Raw genomic sequence first — 17,699 nt, 5'->3', positions numbered from 1 at the left:
ATGTGTTTGCAGTCCACGTAATTTTGTGTCATTGCCATGAAATTTTGTGTTATTCCCCAAAATCAAACTACACAAATTTCACACATTCTGCCCAAAATCAGGATAAGGAACACCATACTCCCTCCGCGCAACTCTCAAATATAATTTGAACTGGTCTCTAATAATCCCACCATATTGTGCATTTGAAATGCTACATTCTAATTTGTCTTTGACAGTTGAAACATTTTCAGACCATGAGATTCGAAAACCATGTAAGCAACAGAATAATGAAATTTTGTATTCTACTACTTATCTCAAATGAAAAAGCTGAGCTTTTCTGTTTCTGTGACAAATTTCTGTCCTATTTCGTCCTACACTCTTCCCTGCATAATAGTCCTTGTAATCCTTCTGTATTCGAGATGCTTTACTATTCCATCATATGTGCCTGTGGTATTCTTGGTTGTAGGTACTAGGTAAAACTCAAACTGTTTGTAACAATAGGATTATTGGCAGTGACGAAGTGCCAGAGTAAATTAGTATGTTTAGACGCATTGAACAAATGGAAATCTGCAACAAAAAAAAGGGTGTATTGAATGGGCATGCTTGTCCTTCTACTGTTACCCGATATCAGGCTAATGTGTGGCCATTGGACGCTGCTTCTTTTTGCAGTTTTGCCCATGCTACAACAATTAGACACACGTTACAAATGTTTTGAACTTTTTCTGCATAGAGTTTCAGCGTAAGGCCCTATGAGCTCGCTGTTCAGTAGTTCAGATCTTGCTCACTGTGGGAAGAGACCTGCTTGTGAAGCATTTTCTGCTTTCTTACTAGGTGCCCGGTACCATGCTTTGCTGATCCCCAACTGCCCTGGTGCCATGTCAGATCTGGCAAACAGCGGCAGCCTTGCACGCATCCTGCAACACTTCAGCACAGAGAAAAGTAAGTAACCCATTTCCATCTGGTTTATAAGGAGGAGATGAAAGAGGCTTAATGGATCACCCCTAATGCAAATATTATTAAAACTTGCTTCCCTTTGTTATGTACCAAGTATTACAAGTCTTTGTTGCTTCTATTAGTGTACTGCTCGAATCTTACACACACTGCCTAGTGTAGTACGTCAGTAGTGCACGATCACTTATCTAACTAGAAAAAATTTACTTAGGTGGTTTTGCTTTTGCATAATTGAATATAAAATGTAGAAGCTTTATATCTTTATGGACGTAGCTACTTTTTAGGTCTTGTCTTTGTAAGACATTTTGTTTACAAAACAGTGGGTTTACAGCCCACCCATAGCTTACAATTGGTTAGTTTTAGCGTTGCTCTCATTTGCTTCGTTCTTGCTCCCCCACCCGCCCCTTCCTGGTTAATCTTCCTCCACCGGCCCCTTCCGGTTTCATCTTCCCCCTCCCTGCGTCAGCTTCCCCATCCCTGTTTCAGCTTAACCCACTCATCCCTGTTTCATCTTCTCCCCCTCTCATGCCCCGTTTCAGCTTCTTCCCCACCTCCCGTCCCTGTTTCAGCTTCCCCCGACCAAGGGCCGGACTGGCCATACTGGGCATCAGGCGTTTCCCCAGTAGGCTGGAGGCCAGGGGGCCGATTTCACTTAAGGGGTCCGTTTTTCACTTTTCAAGGCCGCTCCTACTGCAGGCCAGCAGTGCAGTGCATTGAAAATAACAGCCTCAGTGCAGCCGAACGGAGCTGCCTGAGACAGACTATGCAGGGAGGGGGCTGGTCTGACAAAATTTGCCAGCGCTGCTTTTGGCTCTCACTCCTGTCCCTGTTTCAGCTCCACCCCCCAGTCTCCTTTTAGCTCCCTCTACCAGGCCTGCCCTGTTTCAGTTCCCCCCACCAGCCCCATCCCTGTTTCAGCGAACCCACCCCCCCACCCGGTCCCTGTTTCAGCTCCCCTACCAATCCATCCCTTTTTCAGCTGTCTCCACCCACCCATGCCCTGTTTCAGCAATTGCTCCTGTTGCAGCAATCGTCCCTGTTTCAGCTCCCGCCCACCTGTCCTGTCCGTTTCAGGAACCACCCACCCACCCCATCCATCCCTGTTTCAGCACCCGCCCATCCCTATTTCAGGACCCGCCCGCCTTGTCCCGGTTTCACCTCCAGCCCACCTGCTCCGTCCTGGTTTCAGCTCCCGGTTTCACCTCCAGCCCACCTGCTCCGTCCTGGTTTCAGCTCCCGCCCACTTGCCCCGTCCCTCTTTCAACTCCTGCCCACTCGCCCCGTCCCTGTTTCAGCTTCTGATCTCCCGCCCCTCCCTGTTTCAGCTCCTGCCCACCCGCTCCTCCCTGTTTCGGCACCCACCCCTCCCTGTTTCAGCTCCTGCCCACCCGCCCCTCCCTGTTTCAGCTACCGCCCACCCTCCTGTCCCTATTTTAGTTTAAGCCCACCCGCCCCATCCCTATTTCAGCTTCCATCCCTCCCTGTTTTAGCACCCGCCAGTCACTGTTCCAGCTATGTCCTGGTTTCAGCTACCGCCCACCCACCCCTGTTTCAGCTCCCAGCCACCCAGACCCCGTTTCAGCAACCTCCCCTTCCCTATTTTAGCACCCACCAGCCTTGTCCCGGTTTCATCTCCAGCCCACCCGCTCTGTCCCGGTTACAGCTCCCTCCCACCTGTCCCGTCCCTGTTTCAGCTCCAGCCCACCCGCCCTCCCTGTTTCAGCTCCCTCCCCTCCCTGTTTCAGCTACTGCCCACCCGCCCGTCCCTATTTTAGCTTATGCACACCTGTCCCATCCCTATTTCAGCTTCCGCCCCTCCCTGTTTCAGCCGCTGCCCACCCGCCCGTCATTGTTTCAGCTATGTCTCTGTTTCAGCTACTGCCCACCCGCCCCTGTTTCAGCTCCCACCCTCACAATCCCCGCTTCAGCACCTGTCCTGTCCCCGTTTCAGGTAACGCCCCACCCGTACCCGTGTCAACGCGCAGCGTCGCCCGTTTCAGCTAACTTCTCTGTTTCAGTTCCCGAAGTCCCCGATTCAGCTCCCACCAACCCATTTCAGCTGCCCACCCTCCCCGTCCCAGCTACCGCCCACCTGCCCCGTCCCTGTTTCACGTCCCGCCAAGTCCCCAGTCACCCACCCTCCCCGCCCTCATTTCAGCATGTCCCTGTTTTAGCTCACGCCCAACCACCCCATCCCCATTTCAGTAATCGTCCCTGTTTCAGTTACCGCCCACCAGCCCCATCCCCGTTTCAGTTGCCGCCCACCCGCCCCATCCCCGTTTCAGTTCTTGCCCGCCCGTCCCCGTTTCAGTTGATGCCCACCCGCCCCGTTTCAGTTACCGCCCACCCTCCCCATCCCCGTTTCAGTTCCTGCCCACCCGCCCCTTCCCGGTTTCAGTTGTCCCCGTTTCAGCGTCATCCCCATTTCAGCTCCTGCCCACCCTTCCGTCCACGTTTCAGCTACCATCCACCTGCCCCGTCCACTTTTCAGCTCCCGCCCGTCCCTGATTCAGCTCCCGCCCCATCCCTGTTTCAGCTCCCACCTACCCCATCCCTGTTTCAGCTCCTGCCCACCTGTCCCATCCCTCTTTCAGCTACCGCCCCCCCACCCCATATCTGTTTCAGCTCCTGCCCTCCCGGTCCCTGTTTCAGCTCCTGCCCACCTGCCCGTCTCTGTTTCAGCATCCGCCCACCCAGCACATCCCTGTTTCAGCATCCGCCCACCCTCCCCATCCCTGTTTCAGCATGCGCCCACCCACCCAGTCCCTGTTGCAGCAAGGTCCCCCTTCCCTGTTCATATGCCCCCACCCTCCTGTCCCCATTTCAGGTCCCGCCCACCCACCCCACTCCCCGTTTCATCTATTGCCCACCCGCCCCATCCCCTTTTTAGCAACCACCCACCCGCGCCGTCCACGTTTCAGCTCCCGCCACGCCCTCGTTTCAGCTGCTGCCCACCCGCCCTGTCCCCGTTTCAGCTGCCGCCCACCTGCCCGTCACTGTTTCAGTTCCGGGCCAAACACCCTGTCCCACTTGCAGCTCCTGCCCACCCGCCCATCCCAGTTTCAGCTCCCGCCCGTCCTCGTTTCAGCAACCGCCCATCTGACCTGTCCCTGTTTCAGCTCCTGCCCATCCGACCCGTCCAGGTTTTAGCACTTGTCCCTGTTTCAGCTACCGCCCACCCGCCCTGTCCCTGTTTCAGCTCCTGCCCTCCCGCCCCATCCCTGTTTCAGCTCCCGCCCTGTCCCTGTTTCAGCCTCCGCCCAGTGCCTGTTTCAGCTCTCGCCCACCCCCCCTGTCCCTGTTTCAGCTCCCACCCACCCCGTCCCCATTTCAGTAACCTGCCCACACACCCCATTTCAGCTCCCACCCTCCTGTCTCCGTTTAAGCTCCCGCCCCTTCCCTGTTTCAGCAATGTCACCATTTCAGCTCAAGCCTACCCACCCGTCCCGTGTTTCACCTTAGTCCCAGTTTCACCTCCCACCCATCCACCCCGTCCCGGTTTCAGCTGAAGGGTCACCGTTTAGCAACTTCCCCGTTTCAGCACCCGCCCCCTCCCGTTTCAGCTGCTGCCCAACCGCTCCATCCCCGTTTCAGCTCCCACCCACCTGCTCTGTCCCCGTTTTTAGCTCCTGCCCCATCCCCATTTCAACTCCCACCCACCCGCCCTAACTTTCATCCCCTCCTGTCAACCACGCCAACCCGCACGCCCGTTCGCCACCCCAACACGTCATCCCATTCACCACCTCTAACCGACTGACAAAGCCAATAGCTCGCCCATAGGCGAGACCTTGGCTTTGCTCATTTTTGTTTAAGGAGAAACTTGTTTGTGTACCTGTTCTATTGAATTGTACGACTGGTCATATGGCCCTCCCTCTGCAAGACTTTGGGGAAGATCCTAGAGAAATAGTCACTAACCACTGATAATAGACTGAGAACGTTTATGAGTTTTGAGTTCCTAGAAATCCTTCCAGTCAGTCCTCATCTGGTCATCACTTTGGGGTTTCCAACTTTCACCTAGATAGCTGGCAGCATATCAGGATTTCATTTTCTGGAAATGACCAGGGGTTGCTACTATTTCCAGTTTCCCTATAACTGGTAATAACCTTTAAAATGCCAGATGGATAAAATAGAACCCCTCCCCCCCCCCACGGCCCCCCCCGTTTATGTAACCTCATCTATATGCACAAGATAATTGGCACCACTTCCTCTGTAAGCAGAATGACAGCCAGAAAATAGGCAACATCTAGTTTCTGTCATGGTGTTTATATATGATTTACAGTCCTTTTTTGATCACCTTCTCTTCTCAGAGCCCATGTGTGCCATTGGACATGGAGTCGCTGCCTTGTGCTGTGCAACAGATGAGAACAGGTCCTGGTTATTCCAAGGATACAGCCTGACTGGGGTAGGAGATCCCACCAGCAATGAGTCATTACTTTAGGGAGAGTGCGCCATTATGTTGACTCTGTAATCAGGGAAATGGATCAAGACAGGCTGATGGCTGTTTCACTTTAGACTTCTGTAAAGTCTTCAATACCACACCACTTGGAAGACTTCTGGGAAGCTGGGTAATAAATTGTATTAGAAATTGGCTGAGCAAAGTGAAGCAGACCATGTTGTATTAAGTCTTTTTAGAGGAAGAAGAGGATAAGAGTGGGATGCCACGAGGACTGGGTATGTGTTTAGTGCTGCTCTTTGCATTCATAAGTCACGTTGACAAGTCACTGTTAAATTAGGTGATTGTTTTTTTTATAGCATTATTTATTCAGGTTGTGGGTGTGACTATTACATCTTAATAAGAAAATCAATCTTAGTAGTTCAGTACAATTAGAAAACCTGGAATAGATCTCTAGAAGATTGCAAAATAGGTTCAATTAGGCTAGTGCTAAGTGGAGTATTTGAGGAGCAATACAAAAGGGTCAATGAGGTTTTAAATAGCATACAGCAGGAAAAGGATATCGAGGCTTTAAAACCAGATGACTTCAGAGTGGCAACAGTGTATTTTAGCGGTATCTACTAAGACTGCACTCCATCCACCTGTATTGATCTGAAAATGTACCCAAGATTGAAACCACCTGTTTGTGCCACTACTTCTGCTGTGGTAAGCTCTCCATCCACAAACAGACGTGACATATTTTCTGCAACCACACTGACAAATCTCATTTAGATTAGATGAACTTTACCCACCTTGAACACTTCTTAATTCAATGTGTTTATAGTGATACATTAGCCACCTGAACAAGGGGTAGCGTCATTTGAGAAAAAAGACGATTAACAGATTGCCTCCTTCATTGATATGTGTCATACACATGTCCCGTCTAAGATATCTGATTTCACAGGAACTTATTTTCTCTCAGTTCACAAATGTAATCCTGTCAGGTGAGGTGAAGTTGGGAGAGGGTTACAAAGTAAGGTTCCTCTTTATCCGGAAAACTAATTGCGACATACGATATGTAGGATGTCCACTGTTCTAGAGATACAGAACATGAGGAATGCACTGGTAGGCTATGGGACAGGGAGTTGATTGCATGGTGGCATCTGCTGAGGAATGACGATTCTCAGATTAACATGAAAAGAGAATCAGGATTTCATTAAAGACAAGGAGGCTAACATTATGCATACTTTCTTTTAATGCCACTCCTGAGCAGCTCCTTTAAAGAACACAAAGTACACAACAATCCAGAATTAGAACCACACATAGTCCAATAAATGTCTCCTGCACAGAATGTTCATCCTCTTTTAAATGCAATCCTTTGGAAAGAAATCCTCTTCTTCTTCTTAACTTCAGTAACATCAAATCTTGAACTCAGTCTGCCCAAATGAACATTAATCTGAAAATAAACAGATACTTTAAATCTTATAACTGAATAACATTTTAAACATTTCATTCTCATTTTACCATTCTCTTTTCTTCTTAAATTACCCCTTTCTTTTTTTTTTTTTTTTTCAAACATCAAACCATCTCCTCCTCTTTTTATGGGTGAGGAGGGAGGGATAATGTTAGCCTCCTTGTCTTTAATGAAATCCTGATTCTCTTTTCATGTTAATCGGAGAATCGTCATTTCATTTCAAGACAGGAGGCTAACATTATGCATGTTGAAAGCCTCTTAAAACAACATTTGACATATGCTCTACTGGCCTAAAATAATGTCTTGCAAATGTATCTGCATTTGACCAATCTGCCGCTTTCATGATACTCTCCAAACTTGCACCATACAAACAAGACTTACTTGCCATAGCACCTCTAACTGAATGTGCTTTGAATCTTCCAAAATCAACACCTGCCAAACTCATACCACATCTCACCCATCTTGAAATCGTAGCAGTACTAACTGCCCTAAATGGTCTAACAAATGAAATCAACAATTGATATTCCCCATCTCTTCTCCTTTCCGCGACTCTACACTCATACTCTCTTAAACAATCCACCACACATAATTTTTTACAATCCTCATACTTCATACTTTGGATAGAACACAGATGTCGACATCGTCTCAGTTCTTTTGAAAATTTCAAAATACACCCCATCTGGTACAAAATGTCTATTATTTAACTCTAAACATTTCACATCAGAAACTCTTCTGCATGAGATCAAACACAACAAAGTTGCTAATTTTATTGAAATATTCTTGTTACTCAAATATTTATTTGATGCCCAATCACAGAATAACCTTAAAACCAAATTGACATCCCACAAAACATCATAACGTGCCCGAGGAGGTCTCCTCAATCTCATACTCTTTAACACTCTACAAACCAGTGTATTACTACCAATAGACCTACCTCCTACCATAGCATGGCCTGCTGAAATTGCCGACCTATAACAGTTTATGCTCCTATAACTCAATCCTCTCTTAAAATGTTCTACAAGAAAATTTCTCAAATTCTACAACAGGGGCCTCCACGGGATCCAAACATCTCTCCAAGCACCAACCCATCCATATTCTCCAAACTCCCTTATATCTCCTCCTAGTCCCTGTGGCCCATGAATCCTCGAGCAACTCTGTAGCCTCATTCGAAAGTCCCTCAACACAACCGGATCGCCTGACACCTTCCAAACAAGAAGGTCTAATCCCCCATTCAAAATTAGAGGATGAACCTCTCCCTCTTCGTTTATCAACAAATCCTCCTCTGTCCTTATCAAAAAAGGAACGTCGCACACCAACTCCAGGACCGCTGGAAACCATGCCTGAGTAATCCAAAAGGGTGTTACCAACACTATTTGACATCCTTCTCTCCTCACTTTCAATAATACCCTCTGAATCATTGCAAAAGGAGGAAAAGCATAACCCTTCAGGTTCTTCCATGTTTGCTGAAAAGCATCCGTAGCCAGGGCTTCCGGATCCGGCATCCAACTAAAAAACTTCTCCACCTGTCGACTCAATCTCGTCGCAAACAGATCCACCTCTAATGGACCCCAAACCTCCCGAATTTTCCTGAAATATTCCTTCCCCAACATCCAATTGCTGAAGTCTCTCACATTTCTCGAATTCCAATCTGCCACCACGTTTTTTATACCTGGAAAATATTCTGCTCTCAATGCTATCTTCTTCTCCAGACAAAACAACCACAGCACTTTTGCCACATTCGACAGTTCCTTTGATCTGCATCCTCCCAAACGATTTATATACGCTACAGCCGAAATGTTGTCCATCTTCAGTAACACAGTCCGACCTTTCAAACTCACCAAGAAACTTTTCAATGCATACAAAGCTGCAGTCCACGCTAAACAATTTATGTGCATCTTTTTCTCTTCCTGTGACCAAGCACCACCTGTCTCCTGATGCCCTAACCGAGCACCCCAACCTATCATACTCGCATCCGTCTCTAACGTTAAGTCCGGAAGGCATCCAAAAATTGCCCTTCCATTCCATACTTCCAAATTTTGCATCCACCACTCCAGTTCTTCCTTTTCCTCTTTGTCCAACACTATTTTGTCCCCATACCACAATCCTCTTCTCAATGCATTTGCCTTCACCCTCTGTAATGCTCGATAATGTAGGGGACCTGGAAAAATCGCCTGAATCGACGATGATAACAAACCTAGAACCCTTGCCAAATCCCTCAAGGTCATACACTCCTTCCTTTGTGCCCTCTGCACCTCCTTCTTTATCATCTGTACTTTCTTCTTCGGCAACCTTAATACCTCTTCCTGTGTATCTATCGTAAAACCGAGAAAATCTAAACTCTGAGCTGGTTGAAACACTGACTTCTTCTTGTTTATTATGAACCCTAAATTCTCCAAAGTATTCACAACAAAACTCAACTGATTTTTTAACTCTTCTGCTTCCTGTGACATCAACAATATGTCGTCCAGATAAACAATTAACCTGAATCCTCTTTCCCTGAAAAAAGCCACAACTACTCTCATTAACTTGGTAAAACACCACGGGGCAGAAGACAGCCCAAAAGGAAGGCAAACAAAGTGGTACAACTGTCCTCTCCATCTGAACTGAAGATATTTCTGGCTGCCCTCCTCCATTGGAACAGTGAAATATGCATCTTTCAAATCCAACTTCACCAACCAATCCCCTGATTGTAACATGTCTCTTAGAAGATGAATCCCTTCCATCTTGAAATGTCTGTATACTAATGAATGGTTCAGACCTTTCAAATTTATCACAGGTCTCCATCCCTTCTCTTTCTTTTCCACCAAGAAAATATTGCTCACGTAAACCCTTAAACTGTCTTCCACCATACAAATTGCCTCTTTTTCTATCATCTCTTCTACTTCTAAATCTACAATTTCCATCTTTTCTTTGCAAAAAATTAATTCCTTTTGGTTCTGAACTCTGAACAGGTTCCCTTTCGAAATCTATTTTGAATCCCTGAACCACATCCAAAATCCATTGATCTTTTGTAATCCTCCTCCATGCTTCTACAAAATACTTTAATCGGCCTCCTACTTTTCCGAGGGAAGAACCAGAAATTGTCTGCATACTCACCTTTTGTTCCTTGATAGGTCTGACTTCTTCCTCTTCCCCCTCTATATCTTTGGTATCTTCCTCTTTGTGGAAAGAACCTCGAGGATCCTTGGAAACCCCTTCCTGATCCTCTACTTGAATAATTATATTGTGAGCTGAACTGGGACCTTTGAATTCCTCGGCCGGCATACTGTCCCCGTCTGCCGGCCCCTCCAAAAACACCAAACACCTTTCTCATGTTTGTCTGAGCTCTATCTAGCGCAGTAAAAGTTGCCACATGTTTCCCTAAACTTTTTACAAATCCTTCCCCGAACAACAAACCTTTTGCGTCTTCACAATGCTCTTTGTTCACCAAATCTCCTAACTTTGGACTTATCTTAAATAGAACTGTTTTCCTTCTTTCTGCCAACAAACTAGAGTTTGCATTCCCTAGCAACACCATTGCTCTCTGACTCCAACCACGTAACAAGTTAACATCCACATCTTCTCCATTTAAATATGCTTCCTCTGTCATATCTAAAATCTTCCCCAATGGACCTAGAACGTCAAGTAGACGATCCTGACACAACTTCAATGAACGCTCTAAACCCTTTCTAGGATCCTTACCTAACTTAAACAGATAGGATATTAAATCTGGATCCAGATTCGGGGTCTGACACACCTTATAATCTATCTGCGGCCTTGAGCACTCTGCCCTCAAAACACTCCTTACCTCTCTATCTAGAGGTTTTCTTAACCAGTGTTTAATGAACTTGGCAACATGCTCATGCGGCCACCAGTCTGCACTTCTTGGATGCCTTATTTCGAATGGATTGAACATCTCCCCTCCTAAAGGGTCTTTAATAACGACTTTTGAAGTTGAAGGAAGATTATCCTTAATATCGTCGTTTAGATCATCCTCATGATCCACATCAAGCACATGTTCATCATTGTACTTATTATCTCCTTTTTCAACTCGGTCATCGACCTCCATTTCATATTCTTCATCTGAAATCTCTTTTGTGCCGCTATGGACACCTCTATCTTGCGTACCGCCAAGGGTACCACTCTTTCTCATGGTGTTTAAACCATCTTTTCCATCCTTATTCATGTGCTTAGTCTTTTTCACCTTTTTATAACCGTTTTTCTCTCTTACATCTTCCTCCTCTTCCAAGCATGACCAAAAATCCTCATCTGATTTATTTTCCGTCCTCTTCCTATCCATCACAATTTGAATAACCTCCCTCATTGAACTCTTCACCTCAGTCTGTATCAATCTTCTTAGGTTCTCCTCACTAACTCTCCCTTCAACCACACTAACATTCTTTGCTACACTAACCTCTTCTGAGTCCATCTTTCAAATATCTATAATCCTCCTACTGCTACTCTTAAATCAACTCTCCTATAAAGCATCAGCTGATTTCAAATCACCTCCATTAATCTGCCCTTCGTTTTTTTATTTTGTTTTTTATTTAACTCCTCGCGTACAAAAAACTACACATTTCCCATTCTGTCTATTGGTTTTTGCCCAATCCAATATGGCCGCCCATATCTTGCGAGATCTCGGCAACCAATTGCCTCTCGTAATACTCTCCTGGCTCAATACTGCCCGTTCAACTGAAAACAAAGCCGCGCGCTTCCTCGCGCCAGCCTGCTGCCTCCACTACAATGGTACCGATACACGCGCAAGCTTAACCGCGAGCGCTTCCTCGCGCAAGCCCGCAATCGACTGCCTCTCGTGAACCAACGCCTCACTAAGGTACTGTTTCACGCGCTAGCCAACTAACATCACGCTCCAACCCCTTAAACCTTTTTGTTCGTTTTCTCTCGCACTCGCAAACTTCTTAACGCGATAAACTTTCCTCACTGGGACACACTTTTCTTTTTAAAACCCCCTTTAAATGAGTCCTCATAAACAGCAAACTTACACTTCTTCATTTCTCCTTATTTACTTTCATACCATACACCACTTGCTTCTCAAGCATTCCGCTTCTGAAAATTAGAAGCTATACAATCCTCTCTTCTTTCATACACGCTCAAACAATAATATCCTTTTAAGTTATGATTAAAAAGTCAGCTTATCTGTTCAGGAGCAGCATTTAAAAGAGGATGAACATTCTGTGCAGGAGACATTTATTGGACTATGTGTGGTTCTAATTCTGGATTGTTGTGTACTTTGTGTTCTTTAAAGGAGCTGCTCAGGAGTGGCATTAAAAGAAAGTATGCATAATGTTAGCCTCCTGTCTTGAAATGAAATCCCCAGCACATACAGTCATGAAAGCAGCCATGATGTAGCAGCACTCCATTTTCTCTTGTGTACGGAGCATTGTTCAGCTGATCTTCTAAACTGGTTGTAAAATGTTTGATCCCTAATATTCGATGTATTTAGAAAGTTGAAATCTGGTGTAGACCCAATTAATAACAAAAGGGTCTTCCTGGTAAAACTCTCCAACATCCCTGGTAATGACTTGTGGTGGCTGACACCAAGCAATGTAACTTGAGAGAAACCAAAAGTGACCTGTCTGTATTTGCAATATGGACTGTTGTACACTGTGCAATACATTACACTTGTTAAGAAAGCATTATTTTGTGCCCTTTATATTGTTGGCTTTTTATGATCGTGATAAAAAATGTATATAACTGGTCTATCTCTCCTCTTCATAGCCATCAGTGTATGAACTTGTGCGAAGGCCAGATTTTGCCAGCCTACCTGTTATTGTGGAGGACTTCGTGAAAGATTCTGGTGCCACCTTTAGTGGTGAGTTGCATTCTGCTGGGTGATAACTAGATCTTGATTGTGATGTCTGAGGGAAGGTGCTTTTATACAACTCTTGAGGTTGCTTCTGATATATAAGACAACTACATACTACTGTAATAATCATAGGATGGACATTTGGAGGAAGGAAAAGTCCTTGTCAACTGCTTATGCCTCTAATGAATAAACATTAGGGAATTTGACTTCTGTCTCATGCTAACCATGCGTTGCATTTTCTTCTGCACGCTCTTAGTCTTGCCGCTAATCAATTGGTAGGTAACATTCAATGGAAGAAGTTGCAGTCAGGAAACGAAAAATTATCTGGTCCGTCTAATCCAATTGAAAAACCAAACTAATATAGATTCTATTTTAATTAGTAGCACCTCAGCCGCGTAGGGATATCTCGCAGGATGGCCATCTTGAATTAGATCTTCAGGTGGGCTTGTCGAATTCTTACAATTTTATTCAGATAGAGTCTTAACCTTGTTCATTTTTAAATTGTTGTGCCAGAATTGACGGACCTATGAGTCTTTTTTATCAATTTATCATTTATTGTGCTTATGTTACGTTTGTGATCAAGATGTACTTACCTACTTTTGTGTTAAAATTCATGATTTTATAATTTCTATGATATTTTTGTGCTGTACTTTTATGGTTGCTTTTGTAGCCAATATATCGTTTTTGATACGATTGTGCAGAACCGTATTTTGTAACCGGTTCATAGTATGTAACTGGTTTCCCTTTCTTATGTTACTTGGTTTGACCCTTCCGTTCATTGGCAGGCTTCTTTCCTTCTTTTTAAACCTCTTTCTCTACTGCTTCTTTTTTTTAATATAGATTTGGCGATTTCTACATCAGATTTCATCTTATTTCATGGTTGATTATGGTCTCTACTGCTGTCTGTTTTTTCTGGGTGGCTTCTTGTGGTGTGCTATCCTTTTTGCGGTCCTGTGTGCCTGCTTGGCATTTGTCTAGAAATAGTCTTTCCCAAGGTGCCATTCTGTATTTAAAGTTTTTTGTAATTGAATTTCACAAGAACCAAGATAACAGCATGGCTCATTGTGTACAGTGGATGATGTCGGAAACAATAAAGCAAGGGTACATAGCAACGATCAATTACCTAGTAAAGACCCCAAAGACATTTAGTGTCCTTCTGCCTCCTGTAGCATTTGTCTTCCCAGGATAGATTGTAGGGCACCATGTCAACCAAGGAAAGAAAAAGCTTTGAGTTGAAGTAGAAAAGGAGGAAGGGGGTAATAGAAAAGGGGGGCAAAGGCGCCGATTCTCGCGAGCAGCCGCGGCAGGCTCACCGGACTGATAAAGATCAGTACACTTTGTCAATGTTTCTACTAATGGGGGCTCCCCTAGATCAGGTGTTTGAGATTCCAGATAACTTTGCAGTGGTCCTTCGGTCGCGACTGTGCAGGCATTAGCTCCCAGTAATCGGACAGCTGACCGTGGTGGAACGCCGCATCTTGAAGCCATTCAGTCACACGCGGGCTATTCCTGCGGCCCCAACAGACTGCCACCCTCCTCTTTGCTAGCAATAGCAGCATAGCCACCAGTCTCCTGTGCTCTGCAGCTATTCAGCGCACATACCCCAACAGGGCCACTAGAGGGAACATTCATTTCCTCATCCGTAAATAAAACCAGTACCTCAAACACTTGTTTCCAATACCAGGTCAGATGTAAGAAGGAGGCCTCTGGGGCGCAGCACCGCACACATCTTGCCACCTCACTCAACCCACTTTTCTGCAGCCAGACAGGGGTCCTGTACAGCCTGTGGATGAACTTGAAGTGGATAAGCCGCAGTCTGTAATTGAGTGACATTTCATTAATTTGCGCGCAGCAGTAAGCCCACATGCTCTCCACCAGGGGACCGCCCAGGATCGTCTCCCAGTCGCGCTGCGCAGGGTGGACACATACCGGCGACTCGCGCTGCATTCCCGAATACAGGTAATAAGCTTTCGCAGCGAGGGGTTCGCTAATAATTCCTCTAACACTTGTTTGTTTGAGCTTTATTTCGACTAATATAGCCATAAAAGCAGGAAGTACATAAAAAGACATTTCCAACAATTATATACAAATACCACAGACCAAATATTCAAATACATACAGTGGGGCAAACAAACAATTAATCTACATCAACGATTGTGCAATTACTGCATTAAAAATTCAAAACATACTTTTTTTTTTTTTTTTTTTATTTCAAAAGTTTTTTATTGGTTGTTACAGCATAGACATATATAAAGCAAGTCCATTAGTGTAATATGAGTCATAAATTTACGAATCAAAATTACTGTACGCTACAGTACATCATAGTAAATGTCAGTACAAAAGTACAACAGTAGAGCACGTATCACATACTCACAACAATTCAGTAACAGACATTGTATTTCAACAGCATTTTACTCATTCATTAAGGACAATTATTTACGGTGGCTAGGAGTGCAATGAAGGCAGTCGGGCAGCATATGTTGGTGAGTCGTGGATGGTGTGTGGGCCCATCTAAGGTGGCTTACGTGTCGTGAAGTAGTTATCAAGAGTCGACCATAGTTTTCTCGTGGCAGGACGCCACGGTGTCTGAAGGAGTGTAATATTGTCTGCTCCACGTAAGCTAATTATCCAATTTAACCACCCTGCGTAGTTGGCCTTGCTGGTATCTTTCCAGTTGCTGAGGACTGTCTTAACTGCAGCCGAGAGGAGGAGGTCAAGTAATGCCCTATCATCTGCATCAAGGGATGGGTTCTGGGTGAACCCGAAAACTAGGTAAGGGAGCTCTTTCACCGGTGAGATGTGGAATAGCTTTGAGATCAAGTCGAATATATTCTCCCAGAATTGCGCCACGCAGTCGCATTCTAGGATGATGTGTGATAAGTCACCCCCCGCGCGTTTGCAATTCCAGCAAAAGGCATCTGGGGAGAGGTTGTGTGCAAATAATCGTGCAGGGGTCCAGAAGGCTTTGTGTAAGAGCCAGTATTTTGTCTGTGATAGTGTAGGGCTGATTTTGTGTCTCGTGCAGGATATCCATGCGTTGGTCCAATCTGAGTCTGTGATTGGCCTAGATGAAAGGTTATTCCAGAATTGTGTGATTGGGGCAGTAAGGCCAGATTGTTGGGGACGGCTGAGTTTATAGAGAAAGGAAACCTGGTGTCCTAGTCTGTTTAGTCTGGCAAGGTATGGTGGGAGTGAGGGCGGTGTCGGGGAGAGTTTGAGTTTGGACAAAGCCGTTTTTACGTTTAGGAAGTGTTAGACCTGTCAGCCCTTTGGGTGGTCCCTCCTCATCATTATTTATTTTGTCCCACTTTTGCCTCAAACCCTGTTTGAATTTTTCCTTTTTGGGAACCACCAGACTTTTTCGTGTTGCTGCAGATTCAGGGAGCCATTTTAGCTACCCCTGAAACTTCTGTCTGAGGGCCTGAAGCACAAAATGGTGGCCACCTGTGACATCACCAGCATCCACTGGAACCTACCAGCACCTTCCAGAACATTCCAGAACCCTGTGACAGTTGGAGGCGGTTTGGAATGTTGGGGAGTTAAGAGAGAGAGTTGGCAGTTGGAGCTGGCAGTTGGCACCTGACTGGTGAAGAGTGAGCAGCAAAAACGTGGAGGAGGAAGGAGTGAAGCAGCAGGGGTGGAAACTTGTGCCTGGAGTGGGGTCCATAAACCCACCCTTGATACTAGTCCCTACTGATGGATCCCAGCCTGTAGCCCTGTGTGGGAAGAAGCCAGAAAAACTCATCCTAAGGACCTGGACAGCAGGAACAGGCCTTAGAAGCAGAAAGCAGCAAGATCCTGACCTGGAAACTGGTTTCCCTGGAGTCCGGCGTCGAGTAGCCTAAGACCTGGAGCCCGAGGTGGAGAAGCGGCGCTGACTGAAGAAGCAGACGTCGTACCCGGAGCCGCCTGAGGTCGTGAGAGGGCGCCGACGGAGGTCGTGGGGAATACCAAAGGTCGAGGAGGAAGTTAACCGAGGTCGAGTGAGCGGCGTCATCGGAGGAGTGAAGTCCGCCCTCCGGAGTCGTCGGAGACCGAGGTGAAGTGTACCGGAGGTCGGGAGTGAGGATCGCACTCCGGAGTCGCCCGGAACCTGAGAGGAGGAGCACCGGAGGTCGGGGGTGAGGATCGCACCCCGGAGTCGCCGGAAGTCGACATCGAGGCCAGGCCGGCCGACGTCATCGAAGCCGAGAGCGCCATCGGACCGGAGCCGCCCGAGGTCGACATCGAGTAGAGACTGCCCGACGCCGTCGAATCGGAGGTCGAGATCGAACCGAGGCCGCCGACATCGGACCGGAACCGCCTACCGGCGTCGTCTAGAACTGACATTGTGCCGAGGCCGCCGAGACCGAACCGGAACCGCCTCACGGCATCGACACGACTCCAGCGGCGTCGGAACATCAGAAAAAGGGCAGTAAGTGGAGTAGAGGGCGCCTAAGGCCCTGTGGAGACCTGAGAGACTGTTCTAAGGGGCTAGGGAGGTGCTGGAACCAACCTGACTGTGCCAGGGGTGAACTGGGACTAATCTAGAGAAGTTGTGTGGAGAGAGAGAGCCAGGTCTCTGGTATTTTCCCCCTTTATCTACCTCAGTTTAGGCCTCAGCCTTGACCAAGCCAGGGAGTAGACACCCCCAAGCCTTCCACATCCCCACAAGCTGTGCCTGGGCCAAATCAGCCCTTAGGAATCAAAAGTGATCTGATTCCATGAGTGTCACTGTCAGCTTTTAAGTATTTATTAGGGGCACTGTATTTATTGTATTTAACCTATTTATTGTTCCACTGTAATTATTGGTCCACAGTATTTATTGATGCACAATATTTATTGGTTACAGTATTTATTGCCTCAGAATATTTAATTGCCTGTCTGTATTGCACTTTTATTTATGCCTTCAGTATTTATGATCACCCCTATTTATTGAATCATTAAGCCAGTATTTATTTGACCTGCACTTTCTAAAAAAAGTTTGTATATTGTGATTGTTATTTATTTTCTCCAATCAGCAACTAAGAGAAAAAGAAGATAAAGAAAGTTATTTTCATAATTTTTACGGTGTAGAGTCGTTTTTGGAACGGATGCACGCATGGTTATTGTTTGGGTATGTTGTATGCTTAGCACGG

The 17,699-nt window shown here is 46.1% G+C and overlaps 1 protein-coding gene across 2 annotated transcripts in view; it reads left to right on the top strand.

Moving 5' to 3' along the window:
• Positions 1–17,699, top strand: part of GATD1 (glutamine amidotransferase class 1 domain containing 1) — a 100,680-nt gene that overhangs the window by 38,525 nt on the left and 44,456 nt on the right. For both annotated transcript variants that reach the window (XM_085644865.1, XM_085644866.1), the window contains exons 4-6: positions 811–918; positions 5,238–5,332; positions 12,495–12,588. In XM_085644865.1, coding sequence (XP_085500991.1) covers positions 811–918; positions 5,238–5,332; positions 12,495–12,588 — 297 coding nt within the window. The remainder of the gene's footprint in view (positions 1–810; positions 919–5,237; positions 5,333–12,494; positions 12,589–17,699) is intronic.

Source organism: Triturus cristatus, chromosome 3_1 (assembly GCF_964204655.1).
Source record: "Triturus cristatus chromosome 3_1, aTriCri1.1, whole genome shotgun sequence".
Taxonomy (NCBI): Eukaryota; Metazoa; Chordata; class Amphibia; order Caudata; family Salamandridae; genus Triturus; species Triturus cristatus.
The sequence above is the reverse complement of the archived record's forward strand: the minus strand, read 5'-3'. Positions and strand labels throughout refer to the sequence as shown.